This window comes from Vigna radiata, chromosome 6, assembly GCF_000741045.1.
Source record: "Vigna radiata var. radiata cultivar VC1973A chromosome 6, Vradiata_ver6, whole genome shotgun sequence".
In the NCBI taxonomy this organism is placed as follows: domain Eukaryota; kingdom Viridiplantae; phylum Streptophyta; class Magnoliopsida; order Fabales; family Fabaceae; genus Vigna; species Vigna radiata.
The window spans coordinates 32,075,479-32,093,635 of NC_028356.1; the positions used below are offsets into that span (position 1 = coordinate 32,075,479).

At 27.8% G+C, this 18,157-nt stretch overlaps 1 protein-coding gene across 3 annotated transcripts; it reads right to left on the reverse strand.

Annotated features, from left to right (window-relative positions):
- Positions 1 to 9,759: 9,759 nt before the first annotated feature.
- Positions 9,760 to 12,762, reverse strand: LOC106764071 (uncharacterized protein At2g39795, mitochondrial). 3 transcript variants are annotated; one of them, XM_014648286.2, is made up of 4 exons: positions 12,495 to 12,762; positions 12,058 to 12,386; positions 11,398 to 11,561; positions 9,760 to 10,026 (listed from the first exon to the last, which is right to left on the reverse strand). In XM_014648286.2, the coding sequence occupies exons 1-3, from the start codon at positions 12,705 to 12,707 to the stop codon at positions 11,402 to 11,404; spliced, it is 702 nt and encodes a 233-aa protein (XP_014503772.1). In that variant the 5' UTR covers positions 12,708 to 12,762; the 3' UTR covers positions 9,760 to 10,026; positions 11,398 to 11,401. The 3 variants fall into 3 exon arrangements, with proteins under 3 accessions (XP_014503772.1, XP_014503773.1, XP_014503771.1); XM_014648287.2 differs by lacking the exon at positions 9,760 to 10,026 and adding an exon at positions 10,054 to 10,513; XM_014648285.2 differs by lacking the exon at positions 9,760 to 10,026 and having other exon boundaries at positions 11,204 to 11,561.
- Between the last annotated feature and the right edge of the window lie 5,395 nt (positions 12,763 to 18,157).

Genomic DNA, 18,157 nt, shown 5'->3' on the forward strand with positions numbered 1-18,157 from the left:
ATAAACAGAATTTTAGTTTGGTACTTAACACCCAATAAACAATAGATAAAAAATATTTGAATTTGGTACTCGACCCTTAGAATTTGTTATAACCTAATTTGTTTGAGAACATGATTAATATTAATAAGATTAAAGACAAATCTAGCATATACATACATGTTAGTTAAATATAAGTTGACATTCACTATTTTTAATTTTTTCTTAATTGCTGAACATATTTGTTTTAGTGTTAGATTAATATCAACTTAATGGATAATAATTAAAATAGACGTCAAAAAAAAATAAGATTAACGCAAATTTAATTATTGTTAATTTTATTTGTTTTAAAATTTTATTTAGTTTTTATTTATGTTTATTTAATAAACATCAATTAATTTCAATTATTTGTATAGTAATGTAAAATAACCTCACATTGTTATTTTATATATAGTGGTACGTGAATAAGATCAATGAATGAACTATAATAAATGTGATTATTATGGTCCGATTAAATGTTTGAGGTTTGAATGAAACAAAATGAGTGTGAAAAGATATGGTAAAAAGAGTGACTCTAATTATGAATATATTATAGACTGAATTACTACTTAGAAGAGCCGTCATTAAAAAATACAACAAAATAAAGAAGATTTGTAAAATTAATCTTAAAAGGACTATAGGTGTGAAATATGATTGAAAATGTCGTGGAATATAAGTAAAGAATTGTGTATGAAGAAAATGCTTAAAAGTATACGAAGGCATTTTTGTCCTTCATGGTCTCTTTCATTAAAACTACCTTCATATCTACGAAAGATTCCTCTCTTTTATATTTTAAACAATCCTTAGCCACTCCAATCTCAGAACGACAAAGCTTTTCGTTTTAAATAATAATTACCAAACGTGGCTCTTTATCATTCCAACCTCTTTTCTCACCATAGTATTTACAAAACTCAATGTTATTAAATCATCATTACATAGGTTCAAAATAGTACACGTGTCATATTCATATTACACATGTTCAAATTTAACAATATTAGACACAGTTTTCACATCGATGAAGAGTTACTTCTCATGAATAGTTCCACCGTTATAATAAAAAAATGTAACTAATAGATTTATGAATTTATTCATGATAATTTACCACCATTCATAAAAATTTACAATCAAGAAAATCTTGTACTCCATTGAGAGGAGAGATTTTTATCTACACTTTGTCATTCACTTAATATATAAATCAACTTGTAATACTAAGAGTGAGTATTATTGTTCTATTTGTATCTCGAAAACGGATTATGTGACTTTTTTCATTCTTATAAAAAACGAAATATTACTTTTAAAAAAAGTATATATTCATGTCTATAAAATTATATCAAGTCTACATTATTATTCATTTTGTTTTTTTAAATTCTTGTAAAATTATTCCAACAAAACAAACATTATAAAATTAAACATTATAAACAAATTATGTTAATTATTTTGTAAATTAGACTCCGTATGTATAATCTCTCTAATTACTTTAGAGTTAAAGTTATATTTTTTATATACTTTTCATTTCAATATTCAACATCTTAAGATATATTAAAAAATAAATCTCAAAATATATATATATATATATATATATATATATAAATTTTATTTTTAGTTAATGTAAAATTTAATATACTTTTTTATCTTAAAATATTGAGAATTTAAATAAAATTTAAATTTTATATTTAGAAATAAAAAGGTTGAACACTATATAAAAATAGAAATTAATTGTTGTATTTTTTTTATGATTTCTCTCCGAAAACCCTTAACAAGAACGAAACATCATAATCATGAAGCTAATAAAAATCAATAACACAAAACTTAAAGAACTTGATTAAAGTATATTTTAATGTCATTTTTAATAGCAGATTTTAATTGAATTTTAAAATTATTACAGCAACTTGTAAATTGAGATTTACAATCATTTATGTCATAATTTAATATTAATTTTATAATTAATAGTATGATATCTTAAGCAGAATTTCTGGTATAAATGATTAAACATGAGTGTAAGATATTTCTTAAAAATATTATATACTTTATTTGAAGACCTTGAGAAAATAAATAAATGGGAATCATATTCTAATAAAATAATATGATTATATACACTTTTATTAAGGACAAAACTTTTATATATTTTAATTATATATTCATAGAGGAATAATGTGGAAGTATCTTTAAGAAGTTTGAATGTGAAAGCAGTGATTAAAGCAAAGAATTTTGTAACAGCTGGTATACAATGTATTTAAAATTTTGTCATATTTTCATATTTGAACTTTGAAGTTTAATAAAAAGCTTGCTTGATTTACGCTATATTATCTGTTAGTCACAACTTCTTTTTTTAATTTTTAATTAAATCTCTGACACCTGCTTTTCTCATGCCGTACAGCTGGGTTACCGTACGCATATTCACGTATATTACATAAATTATTAACAAAAAAAAAAGTATTGAATTATTACTATAAAAATTTATATTAATACATTGGAAAATAATTCATTAACTTCACAATATAAGAAAATAAGTTAGCACGAATAATTTTTATTACCTCATATTTATCTTCCATTCTCATACTTATAACAAAAATAAATAAATGAATATTTTTATTTCATTTATATCTCTATCCAAAATTATAAAGATTTTTTATTATTTTAATATCAATTAATTATTTTTATAAAAAATAAAAAAAATTATGACAAAAAACCATGATACTATCAAATATTTAATATGAGAAAAATACGATTTGTTTTTTTAATATAAAATATTTAGAAAAAGATTTTAATTATATAAATTTTAATATAGAATATCAAATAATTTATATTCAAAACCAAAATATTTATTAAGTTTGTAAATGAAATAAAGTTGAAAAAAATAAAAAAATATTTTAAAAAATTTAAACAAAAAGATAAGTATCCACGTCTAAAAATGTTTTAAATATCTCTTTAATTTTTTTATCCAAATTATAATCAAATATTTTTTATATATTAATAAAAATTATAATAAATTTTTTTTAACCAAGAATAAATATTAAACAAATAATAATTGAAATTTAGCATAAATTTTTTGTGTTTTGAATTTCAATTTATGTTGGATGGTGATAAAAAATGATTATAGTAAATAAAATATCTTTATACAATTGTAGTAATAATTATAAAAAGAGTTAAAAAATAAAAATAATTATATAAAATAATCAAAAACAGTATTAAAAATATTGAAAGGAAATAACAAATAAAAATATTAAAAAAGAATAAAAATTATTAAATGTGCGTCTTAAAAAAATATTTTGATACAAAATTTAGTGAAATTGAACAAAAGAAAATAAATGTGTAATTAATTGTGTGATAAGATGAAAAATACATTAAAAATTTAGGAAAAACTTTCCAAATATAAAAAAATCAAACTATTAAAAGATAATAAAAACCTTTTTACTAAAACAAAAGTTCTTCGTATAAAACAAAAATTAAGGATTAAACAGAATAAAAAACATAAATTTTTTATATTACCTCCTAAATGAAATGTTTGTGTTTAAACATTTGAAATTGATATGAAAAAGAATAAGAAAAAAAATATTAAAAAGAAATAAAAATATTTAGATGCAAAATATAAAATAATTTGATTGATTGTAATTAATAATACACCATTTAAAGATGATCTTACAATAAGAACCAAGTTACCTTTGAAATATAAATGAGTTTCATAGATATAAAATAAATTAAACAGTTAGAAGATCGAAAAAAAAATGTATAAATAAAAAAAGAAGAGTTATAAATTTAAAAACTACGATAACAATATATATATATATATATATATATATATATATATATATATATATATATATATATATATATATATATATATATATATAAATTAGGTAGGTTAACTAATAAAATGTAAGTACTTTAATAATTTAAATACGACGAGATGAGTATTAAAAGGGATATTAGAATCAGATGGGATGGGTATTTGCATACTCATCTGTGCTTGTCCTTATACTTAATTAAAGGTTTAAATCTCTCTTTTTGGTCTCTAAGTAATGAGCGGATGTTCAGTTTAGTCCCCGCTTTTAAAAATGTAAACTTTGGTTCCTAAGTTATAAAAAATGTATCAAATGAATCTTTTTTTTATTTTCATGGTCAAAGTACAAAGAGCAATCTAAACAACCAAAAACAGTATTTCAAGTAAAGAAACAACCAAAAACAGTATTTCAAGTAAAAAAAGGGACTCATTTGATACATTTTTTATAACTTAGGAACCAAAGGTTTACAATTTTAAAAGCGGGAACTAAACTGAACATCCGCTCATAACTTAGGGACCAAAAAGAAGTTTAAACCTAATTGAAAATTTGGATATTATATTAAAAAAAATTGAAATTACCAACAGATGTATCTTATCGGTAACGTCTAAAATCCATCGGTAATTGAAAGTTTTCCGAAGGAATATCAACGAATTAAAATCCTTTGCTAATGTCCTTTTAAAAAATTATTACCAACAAACTTTGGTTGTCGGTATTATCGATGATCATTATCTATTGGTAATTATCAACAAACAACATTCACTGATCATCTGTTGGTAAATGGCGTAACAGGCTCAAGTGTAGCAGACAACATTTGCTACCCATCACATTGAATCTGAATATAATCAAAGGCAATCAAAACCAAAGAATGCGGATATATTAAACATTAATCAACCAATACAGTAATAATGAAATTTGTATCATTAAAAACATAATTATATTGTTAATAATACAAACGTAGAAGTGTTAAACTAAATGTACATGAACTAACAAAGATCCTAATAATCATCATAGTTATTAGAATTGTTGGGGAGGTGATTGGACTAGGATGTGCTACACTAGAGAGTGTCGTTGTTGGGACATGTAGGGGTGGACTAAGGTTGTTGTACCATAGGTTGTGCGTTTGGAGGAAAGAATATCATGACCAAATTTTGAAGATTCTCAAATTGTTGTTTGAGATCATCATAAGCTTGATCACAAGCTTGTAGTTGTTGTCTCAGTTCATCATAACCCTGGTCACCACTGATGGATGTAGAAGGTTGGCACTTCAATGTACCTCTTCTAACAGTGTAATGGGAAGCAAGTCGTCTTATCCTATATAGTCATCATTTATTTTTTTCACAACGACGTCCACCCAACAGTGTGTCCTAATGATGTCATCTTCATCGATATTTTCTTGTGATGCATAATCAGGAGGGCATGATCTTTGTTTCAATATGACTTATGAGAGTCTAGTAGAATTTTTTTTCTTGCTAAAGAACATGCAAAGTGTCAGTCGAAAGAGAAGTTTAAAAGGAACAAAATAGTACAAATTTGAAGTTTGTAAAAGAGTTTGCTTACATGTGTCAAGAAATTCTCTCTTTGGTACTATCCTTGAAATAATAGGCAACATGTCTAGTTTAAATGAGCTTAGTGTGGTCATATCCTCTCTGTTATAGACTACCCATCAATTGAACAAATTCAGCCACCAAGACGTCCCAAACCTAACTACTAAACCATAAAACTACTAAAAAACTAACTTATGCCCTTTAATTGGACAACCTAACAAAAGTAAACACATTAGTTTTGTATATATCAAGACTATAATTATTATGTGTTTAGAATGTAATTTGGAGTTTATCCACCAATTTTCATTGTTTAATACAGTAAACAGAAAATGAAAACTAGATAAAGAACTGTTGAATAAAATTCATATTTTTTCACAAAGATTGAGAATTTAGAAAGTTAAATGCTTGAGATATTTTTATGAACTAAATTTGGTATCATGGTCTATTTAAAACCTTAAACTTATTACACTTGCCATTTAACATCATTTTTTTCCAAAGTCTAGGTTATTTATGAAGCATTAATGTATGAACAGGAACACGTACGTTTGGACTAGCACACCACAACAATTTCATCAACAAATTATACAATTTCAACAAAACTAGAAGTGTTGATCCAACTCTGAATAACACTTACTTGGAAGCATTGAGTCAGATGTGCCCACTAGATGCTACTAAGGATAACCTCGCCGATTTGGATCTGACCACTACTTATCAAATGATGCAGGGAGTTATGGGTAGGTGAAACAAGTGGGAAAGATAAAGTTACTCTAAACATGTCAACCATTTATACTTTGACTAATTCAATTTCCAATATCACAATTCAAAACTATAATAAGTTGTATTCATTAAAAGATGGGAAGGTAGAGGACAATAGGCTTTTGAAAATTGGAAAGGAAATCAGAGTGAACTTTACAGGGAAAGAGGAGAGTATGTTAAGGAAACTAAAGGAATTAGAGTCAAGGGACAAGGGCTTGAAAAACCAAGGATATATACTACAACACATGCCTACCACCCTCTAATGGTGAATAATAATATCTCTTAAATTACCACTTTCTCCTGCAATTCATTTTGTACACAGGAAAGTATCAAACATGTCGACATCATAAAAGCACATGAAGGTGGGGTGAAATTTATGAGTTTTTAACCATATTCCATTTCAGACATGTAACAATTGGTTAGAATGCATGTCTCAAGTATTTTTTCATCACTATTATCTCAAGTATCCAAACAAATTCTCAATTAAAACAAACAAATTACAATAGTTCAATAGAACCAAACACAACTATGAAAATCCAACCCAACATAACACAAAACATATCGTTTAGGCACGATAGACAAAGGAAACAATGGACATACCTGCTCTGCAAATGCCTTTGTGGAAATGAGGAAAACGACCTTTACGAATTTAAGAACAAGGCGTTGAAGGTAGATGTCTGATGGAGGCTTTGCGAATAACTCTAAGCAAATAGGGAGATGACATTTGCGAATGAAGGAACAAGCTTTTGCCTCTGCAAATGGGGATCGCCTATCTGGAGAATGAGGCCAAAACAGGTTTACAAAAAGATATGAGGGAAAACTACGAGAAGAGAAAAAATTGATTTTCCAAGTCCTAATCATTTTCACTGAAGTGCTTACCAATGGATCTCAATCGTTGGTATACTTTATCAATGAATATTTACACATACATTTGTTTATTGACGGATATGTCTGTCAATAATTGAAAAAACAAAACTTATCGATAAATTAGTCAATAAATATAGATTATTGATTCCGTCACAAATTTTATTAATTCTTGTAATATTACTTATATCCAATCAATGCATGGATTCTCAATAAAAAATAGATTCACATAATATCTATAAACATGACTTAATTTTTTATCTCTAAATTTTAAGAAATTTTATTAATTCTTTACTCTCTCTTTAAACACAAAAAAGTACTTAGTAATATGACAGTGCAACCTATTGTTTTATAATTTTATCTTTTGAATAGTTTTTAAAATTAAAATAATTATTTTATCTATATTACTTTTAAGTGATTATTTATTTAATTTTAACGCTTTTTTTATTTGATTGTTTTTTTAATCTTAACTGCTTTTTAATTAAAAAATCACCTACAAAATAAATAAAACATACTTAAAAAAAATTATAAAAATTATTTATACTTAATTTTATAATTATAATAATAAAAATAATAATGATTTTATTATTTTTTATTATAATAAAAAAGTTGATACACATGTACGTAATTTCACTGCTATTTTATAAATAAAATTGTCATTGAATGAAATGAAATTAATTAAAGTTTTATTTATAAATATAAAACGGTTGTATTATTTAACCACAAACTATTATGTATGATAGATTTTTTCCTTTTTATGACAATCCTTTTACAAGTTATGCTGCCTATAATTTTAATTAATCAACGATGCCAATTTGATCGGACATAACTTTTAAATTTGATGGGTTTTTATTCAATCCTAGTTAGTTTTAAATTAATTTTCTCTCTTTAAAAGTGATTATTCAATTAATCTCTTTAAGATTCAACAATAATAACTTCACAGAGCAGATTATCTCAATAAAGACGCACTTCTGACTATGGTGTTGACTTCTGAAAAGGCATTATCCATGGTCTCCCATTTAGACTTGTAATGATTGTATGGTTCGTAAGGTTGACATTTGGGTTTTCAACAACAACTTCCATAATTGAGAAAACCATTAGACACCAATCGACACGTTCTGTTTGTTTGCTTTTTTCTTCAGTTGAGATGTGTTCTTGCAATGCACTTACAGTTTGAAACAAATTAAAAGACAAGACAAGAAGAAACTGGTCACTTTTATTACAGGTTATGGTTAAGCTGGATTATCAAATGGTCTTAAATTTCTCCGAAAAACATTGGTTTTCCATCGTTTGTTGGGTAAATTATTGAATTGAATGTGTAAGATACTGTTTATCTAGTTCTTGAAAGAATAAAAAAAAAATCCAATTTAGCCGCTGAATATGTAAAATTTCAAGTTAATATCTAATATAGCTTAATGATAAAATAATTCCGGATAACAATAAAGTATAATTGCAGGACCTTTTATATATTCAAGGACTAAAATCAGGATTTCATTCTTTCATTCTTTCAAGGGCTAAATTGACAATGTAAATTGGTCATTTAACCATTTATTATTGCATTCAACAGTAGTTTGTTCATATTGCTTAAAAGGGGTCCAACCAACATGGCAAAAAGCGTGAATGATGAAAATGTTCTGCATTTTCCAAAGTAAATACAGTAAAGCATCTTTCATACAAAGCGCACTGTAAATTTTTACACACTCAAAGGCAGATAATCTTGATAGAATATCTTGGGCTATACTTTCATGAGTTCATCACACAAAGCACATCTCATCGTGTAAGATGTGATGTCCTTCTTTAGTGGACAATAGATAATAAAATTAATAAAGTCTCTTTATTTTAAGTCCATCATTTAATTAGCATCATTGCCTATAAAAGCCAATTTCTTAAGTTATTTTTATATATCTTTTGTAAATCCCAAAACATGGAATTTACGTTGTGTTCGTTTGCATGGATAGATATGTTCATGATGATTTGCAAGGATTGACATGTGAGATTTATCATGTTCGCTTTTAAAAAGGGAACAGATTTAAGGGATTGCAGAGATCTTGAATCCTCACATGTTGTTTGGATTTGGGTTGATTGAGGATGAAGATTATGGAATGGATTCAGGAAAGAGGGAATAGATGAATTTGAGAAAATTTAAGACTCAGTTGATGGTTTTTTTTTTTTTTAATAAATTTAAAGGTGAGTGAGAATAGAGGAAGTAGATGAATTTGAGAGAATTTAAGACTGAGTTGATGGTTTTTTTTTTTTTAATAAATTTAAAGGTGAGTGAGAATAAATTTAAAGATTAGTGAGAATAAATTTAGAAGTAAAGTATCTGAAAATTAATGTAGGAGTTAATCGATATAATAGATAAAAAAATAGTTTAATTGATAAAAATTAAAGATTATTAAAATACCCTTAATAGTAAAAATAATATAAAATGATAATTGTTAATAATATATATAATTGTAAAAATTATTATAAGGAGAAAAAAAATTAATTTTTAAAATGAATAAAAATTGTATTTAAGTAAAGTGAAATAATTATTTTTAAAATATAATATTTTGTGAACATAATTTACTATTAAGTGGTATGATTATTTTGTTATGGAAGTGAAATTGAGTATTCATGACGAAACAAATAATTAAATGAAGTTACAATATTACATAAAAAATGACCAAACATAATAAGGTACAACTATATTTATCATAATTATAATGAATTTCTTTCACTTAAGTATATAAACAACCTATTTAAATGATATTGTATTCGCATTCCTAGTAGACGTCTTGTATAAGATGGATGTGAAAACAAAAAATCGAAACACCGTCTGAATAAGTTGTCGTCTTGAATGTTAATAGTCCTTAATAAGTTACAAATACGGATGTCAATATGGTTGTTTACATTCCTAACAGAAGAAAATTCATTATAAACTATGATAAATATATGTTCAAACATTTCTTTACCGTAGCTTTCCTTAAAACTCTCCCCTCAATATGTGCTCATCCCGAGCAATAAAAACTAAAGAATCTATACTTTATTGCGAGATTGAAGATAATGAAGTTGATGAACCTTCCCTGGTTACCAGATGAATAAACAAGATGTAAAAGAGAAGGAAAAACAATACAACAGAAATGCATTCAGATAACACGTTCAAGATAGTGCTTCCGAAAAAAAAAGGTTTAGAAGAAAATAGTCTTTAGAAGCGTTTAGAAAAGCATTATCCAAGTTTAAGCACTAATATGCTTTCTCTGAAGAGTGCTGTGCTTGAACTATTGCCAAAATATATACATATATAGACATAACACTAGCTTTAGAACAAGCGCTATGTAGTTTCTTGATTCAGACAATGTGTCCTTTTTTTAGTAGTGTCCTCAGGAAAAGCACTATCTGCTTTATTTTTCTAATAGCGTCATATATAGAAAGCGCTACTTAAAATGTAGACACATATCGTTCATGAAAAACTTGGGTTAAACCACACTCCAACATACGACATGATTCAGCTTCAGACCGATTCACATCTAACAATAGACGTTCTCACCGTTTTAGATATGAAAATCATGCCTAAGACATGAAACAAATACAATTTCACCAATAATTCATCCTTCATTTCGAAAATTAGCAAACTAAGAAAAGCGTAGTTTATTTTATGCCCCACATGTGCACAAATACAAAAATGTGCAACACCTAAAAGATATGTCATCTTGTGACCGTCTGTCTATCATCAAACATAGCACAATAGAAATGGAAAACAGATTATGGATTCCGAACATAAATGCAAGGGCAATACGAAATAGACAAATTGGTTAACACTTGTGAGGATAGGAAACATTAATTTTAGATCTTATCTGACTCATAAAATCACATCCAATGAAAGCTCTACGTTTGTGACATCAATTTACAGTGTATTAAGCATCACCGTTACAACCACTGCTCTTCTTAAAAAACAATTTAACGATTTAAACTGTTACTAAATGTTCTGATAATTTTCTAAATTTCTTCCACTAAAGTCTCCAAAAAATGAAAAAAAAAAATGCACATATAAGACTCATATTGCGGGTCAATATTGCTTAAGGTTGTCTTGCATGATTTGAGAAAATAAGGAAAATGATGCAAACACTACAAATCAAACGAAATTTTACAGAAGTTAATTTCTACAGTATCGAGACTAGAAGTGTTTACATAAACTATTAGTTAGCTAGATTTACCAAACTACTTTTCAAAAGACTTGAAACAATCCATCCACCCTTGAAGTTCAACTCTTAATCGGTCATCATTCATTCATCATATAACCACAAAAGGAAACAGAACCTCCATTATTTCCTACCCTTGCCTCCTAATGTGAAACATTCTTAATGCATTTGAATCAAATAAATAAATTGATGCCAAATGCCAATGTCAAATCTCAATAATCACAACAATTCCTAGCTGGAAAATGCCAATCTTACCTGTCTATCTTTCCACAAAAGATTTGAGACTATCCATCCACCGCAGAAGCTCAATCCTATCCTTGTTCATCATATATTCATGCAAAAAAACCGCAAGCTCATCATTCACTCCCCTTTCGTCCAAGTACTCGTAAAACTTCTCCTGAACCTTAGCACTCAGGTCCCTGAAACAAGAAAAATAAAATACATGAGAAACACAAGCAAACCAACTTCAAGATAACAAATAACTTCAAATATAGCTCTTTCACACAATTTTTCCTCGTCAATTCAAGCTGTAATCACCAACCAAGAATTTAAAAAAAGGCCCAGAGCCGCAACGTCAAGGCTTTTGGGGTCTGAGCAACCATACTGTAACCTCAACCTAATTTTTCCACAATTTTCAACATCAAGAATCGTGACAAAATCATAATCATGACAGACAACTTAGGACCATGGAAATGTAAGCATCAAAGTTTCAAAAGACAGTCAATTCCATCTGCGACACCACAGCTATTGGAGTCATCAACCGCATCAGCCAAATTCGTCACCAACTTCATACAATATCACACTAATCAAAACAAAACTGCAACTGCGACCGCAATTTATAACCTTGGTAAACATGAAACCTGTGGCCAATGAACCAATGAACAAAAACAAAATGGTAGATGCCATTTTCCAAACCTGAAATCAGGTCCAATGTAAGGCCTAGCCGCCATTCGACCGCGCCTTAACACGAAAACTTTCTCAACATTCAAAGAGTCAGGCCATGCCGAACACACGAATTCTAACTCATTTTCACCTTCCCCCTTCGATATATCCACAATTAAACTAAGGTGAAGACGCACATTCACTCCAGAACTATCATCCCCATACGCAGGAACATGTTCACACCCATCAAACATCGTCGCCTCAATTCTAATATCCTCACGTTCCCGAAACCTCCCTTTAACCGTAACCACTTGCTCGCCACGTCTCTCTTCAACCGTAAAAGAATTGAATTTAGTATCAGGCTGTAAACATTACAAGCATTAAAAACATTAATTCTAACGAAAACATCGATTCATTGAACGGATAGAATGGAATAAAATTAGTGTATGGTTATTTGGAAATTTGTTAACCTGGTGTGGTGGCGCGTATTCCTGTTGGTACTCGATTTCGTTTCGGAGTATTCGAATGATGTTCGAACCGAAGGGCGATTTGGTCAGTGGTTCTGGCTCTGCGCCGTAGGTTCTGGCTCTACAACGCGAGGTGGCGGCGAGTGAGGTTAACGCTCTCGGGTTCCGATTCAATGTACAAACTCTTTGAAGCGTTCGGACGAGAGAAGAAGCCATTTATTCGGATTTCGAAATTGCTGAAGATGGAAAATGCTCAAGGGTTTTAAAGTTTAATTCGAAGGGTTTTAATCCTATGCTGATTTCTATACGACATCGTTTCGCAGCGTTTTTTTCTTTTGCCATACAACTTCGGTGTTAGAACTTTGGGACGTTACATCTATTGTACTAAAAGGGATATTTACACCCCAATACTTTTCTTCTGCACATCCTTAAATAATAAAATCTCTAGCTTGCCCTTTAATTTAAAGTTTTGTCTGGATCAATCAAGAAACCTATCAGATTATGCAAATCTGCAATTAAAAATATCTTTTATGAAAAATATAACTCCTCCAAAGAAGGAACCGTAAGAAGCCATTTGTGTCAGTTGCAAGAGCTTGAAGATATGTGAGTGCGGAAAGATAAAGGATATTTTGGTCTTTTAAATACCCCCTATGGGGATGCATGTGAAAGATAAGGGTTGCAGAAAGAAACACCCACGAAACTATAATATAGGGTTGGACAATCAATGGAAATAAACGGCTATTGCTTCTCTTCAAAAAAGAAAAAAAAAGGACAAAAAGATGGAAAAGAGAGAGAGCCCTTTGGTGCCAAAGTATGAATAAAGTAAGAAAAGAAAAAGAAGCATTGTTATTAGATACGAGTTTTATGCATTAACTTTAGGTTTTTACAGGCTAATTCATATGCAATGTGTTATAAGCTTAATCGTGTTTCGTACAATTTATTTTGGAAATTTTTTAAGTTCAAAATAATTGTTTTCAAGTCTTTTTTTTTAAAATACCATTTTCAAAAAATAACATTTCTTTTAGAGGTTTTATGTGCATGAAGGTGTTCTAATAAATAAGATGAGAATCTAATTTTGTTTATTTAAAGGATTAATTGATCTAAATATCACATTATTTTATTAGGTTATTTAATGCGATAAATAATAATATGTTTAGTATAAAATTACTATTAATTTTTCGAAAATTATATATACATAATCAACTAAATATGTTTTATTCCTTTTTATAAATTGTGATTTTCGAGATTGATTATTTCCAATAATCATTCTATAAAGAGTTTTATATTCTTTAAATCAAAACAATATAAGAATTTGAAAACATCATCTTTAAATTTATAACATTTAAAAATGTATTATGTAACATCCCAAAAATTATAGCATAATACTATAATAGGAGATAACATTAATAATATTATAGGACAGTCATTGGAATTAAAATAATATTTACAGATGTCCTAAAAATACTTGAAATTTAAAACTTTACAAGAAGCATAAGTCTGTTGCAAAATGTATGAACAAAATCGAACGGTTCTACCACTAAGTTTAAACCGAACGGTAGTCCAAAGATGAGATATACCGAACAATTATACAAAAGATAGGCTTATAACTACTAACTGAATAGTCCTAAACTAAACTTCGAGATTCTCGCCTTCTAGGGATTGTTCCAGCAACACTCTTCAACTTTTGCTCACATCCAAAGGATGATCATTGCAAGAAAAAGGATGATCGAACGGCAGAAGACAAGACAAAAATGCAGGGTAAGCTAGTGTAATTTAATTAATCATAAAACATAACAATTACATAATCATCAATTCAATCATAACATTATAACATACAATCATCAAACATTCATTTCCAACAAAAATCCAACATAGCATACATACAATGACCGACTACTTGACTCGACCATCCAAATTGTATGAATATGTAGTTTCTGGCCATTCTTGTACCCGGGTGGTGTAGTAACTGGAAATCCCTCAACTGCCACCCGAGGTTAGCCCGTTATACCTCACCTAAGGACTCCCACTTAGACTAGGGCCTCCTGCCATTCTCACCACATGGCTTACTCATCTCTACTTGAGAATTGATAATCATTAGAATTTCAGGATGAACGCCGTGAATTTCACTATCCATATTCACACTTTACCAATTTAATAACCAATCACTGAGAACTCCCTCCTTGGAATTCTCTTCCATACCACTTGAAATATCCACATCCTTCCTCATCCATTATACATACATGAGTAAAATTAAACCAAACAGTAAATTAATCATCATTGTCGAATACAACTGAACGAAAGAACTTAGCATAATATATGAAGAGAAATAACTCAAGCATGAGCCGAACTTCTCTGAAGTCGAACATCCGAACAACCCAATTCTAAATCTAAAACCGAACACTTGAATATTATTCCTAATACTTATGACTCATAACCACCATTATTGTCTTAGACCGATTCCTATTGACTTAATCTGAACAATAAGAGCTTAGGTCGATCACTATTAGTTTGTGTTCAATACTATTATCTTAAACCGAATACTAATAGGTTGGACTGAACACTATGGGTCTAGACCGAACATTTTTGGGTTGGGATCGAACACTGATAATATAACCGAACATTGTTTACAACCTGAGAATATTTATCATATTGAAAACTTAAACTATATTGAACGCCTTATCTAGGATGACTATTGTCAACACCCAATTTCGTCTTGAAAAGTAAATAATTAAAATTAAGGAATAAGAAAATAATAACTAATGATGGGTAAAGAAAAAAAAAAAGGAAAAAGAAAATAATAAAATAATCTTCCTTAATGCCATAAAACACTTTTATTCATATTGAAACCAATCCTTTACTCAGAACTATTTGAGTACGTCCTTCTTGCCATAAAATAACACTTTTATTCATCAAACATGTTTTCATACTTTTCGTATAATCTAAATACTATTTTATTCAAATCAATCCAGTCTAAACTTTGTGTGTTACCAAATCCCTGTGGAAATGACACTTCTTATACTACAAACTACCTAGTATATTTATTGGAAAAATTGATTGCATTGGAGCATTAACACGCCCAACGATGCCGAGCTGGTGTCAAACGATGACGATGATGATGAGTAAAAAATAGGGTATTTATACATGGTTCTTGCAAGGGTTAGGGACATTCCTCATCTTCATAACTTTTGTTCCCCTTGGGTGCTTGGGAGAGGCTTTGAGAGACTGCTTGGGGGTGTTGGGAAGCTATCCCTCTCCTCCTTGGGTTTCCTTATTCATCCATGGTGGTTTTCTCCTTTTTGGGGTAGAAGAGGAAGATAAGTTATAGATTGGAAGTGGAAATGCAAAGGAGAGGTGCGATTAAAGCTTGAAGTAGCTACTAGGTGTCTTGGGAAAGGTATTTCATCTTCTTTATGCCTTCAATTTCTTCTCTATCTCTTTAATTTTTAAACCCTAGATTCTCCACCATGGAGAGTTAAACCTTTTACTGAGATTAGATGTAATAAACTCAATCTTTTGTATTGATGTTAATAGATATGTTATTCCATTTCTATGTTAGTATTTGATTTCTATGTTTAGTTCTTGTTGTAGCTTGATCACCCATGACTTGATTCATCGTTTTTGAAGTGTTAGAAAATGTCTCTTGAACTTAGAACTGAAATTTAATACCAATAAAGCTTGTATATAGTGATAGAACATGTTTCCATATTAAGACTTTTATGAACTTAATTCATGGTTATTTAGTAAGGATTCAAGGAATTGAAACTTAATAAATTATCACAAGTTCAAAGTTACTAAGAATAGGATTTGAGTAGTCTTATTAGTTGATATTGACATGAATTCAATTGAGATGATTGTATATGCATGTAAATAAAGTTGATGAAATCTAGTTTTGACATTTGTAAATACTTTATGTTAATATTTTGTGATACACTGTTTGATAAAAATATAAAAAATATTTTTTTAAGCTTTGTTGTCTAACTAAATTGTAAATTATAAGAATTGTTATATGTTACATAAGTCCATATAAAAAAAATGATATAATTATTTGCTACGTATAATTGACGCACTTGTAATTTTTCCACTAACACATCTTTCATTTTTACTATAATTTATAAATATTAATGCTAACAAATCAAAATAATAAAAAAAAACCAAACACATTAAATATTGTAAATAGAGACTCCTTCAAAGATATATTTTAAACGTATATAAATTTATAATTCTTTTTTAAATGGTTTTATTTAATTTGTCCGTAGTTTTATAATTAAAAAAATGTCAAATAAAAAAATAAAAAAATAGGTTCTAAAATTAATAAAATAATTATTTTGATTTAAAAAAACTATTTAAATGATAAAATTGAAGAAAAAATGTATACTTTAAGAAGGAGAATCTCCTTTATATATAACTAAATAATTATTTTTGTTTATTTTTTTTATTTAAGGATAAAATTAAAAACGAAATGTAAAAACCAAATACAGAAATACTCTGTATATATAATATTAAAATATAGTAAACCTAAAAAACATATAAAGAAATTTATTTCACAATTAAATATTAAGACAAGTCATATGTTCAGTATATAAAAATTTTAAAAATTCAAATGGATATAAAAATAATATATGTGAAATAAGAACAATATAGAAAATATAAAAATTGTAATTTCGTTTTTATTTTTAAATTTTCAAGTTATTTTTGCATTCGGTGTATGTGAATTTTATTTTAGAGTTTTTTAAGTGACTTAAATATTTATGTCTATATATAAAAATATTAAATTCATATTTAGATATTTTGGTTGGTTAATATATAAATTTTAAATTCTTATAAAAAATAAATTTCTTTGTTACGAATCTTCATTACTCATATATATTCTAGATTGTAATGTCTTCATGCTTTGGTTATTACTAAAGATTTATCTTTATAGTAAATTTTTATTAACTCATGAATATACTAGATTCTTGCGTTCTCTTCTATGTCTTAATTCTATAATTTATTTTATTTTGAGTTTCTAAATGATTCAAACTCAGAAATAATCGTACCCTTTCGTATATAATATTGTATCATATGAGATAAAAAAATAACTCATCCACTTAAAATTGAATTTAAATAATAAGATAGATGAATATTTGACTATACTCATCTCCATCTTTAAAATAAAAATTCACACACACTTTTGTTCTTAAGAACAATAATATCAAATATTTGTAACTTGTAACAATTTGTAAGACTTATCAATTTCCAAGAATTTTGCAACATTAGTTATGTCCAAGTCTTAATTAAATCTAAGTTTCGTAGAAGTATAAAATAATCCTCATCATTCTACAAAGTTAAACTTCGAGAAACAAACACCAAAAAACAATTTTGGATTTACATGAATGCTTCTCTTTCCCTTCAACTTCACATGAAAAGTTATACTTCACGGTAGGTTTCTCCAAAAGAAGAAAGTAAAAAATCAACTAGAAATAAATAAATAAATAAAAACTTACCTTAGTTGAAATTTTTATGATTGACCTTGATTCAAATTTATCTCAACTCAAATTCTATATTTAGAAGCAAAAGAGTGTTGAAAAAAAGAATTCTCTCACATCTTATAAAAAAGTCAAAGAATTTTCTTAAACAATCAATAACTTATATGCTAACATATTTCATTTTTAATTTATAAAACTTAA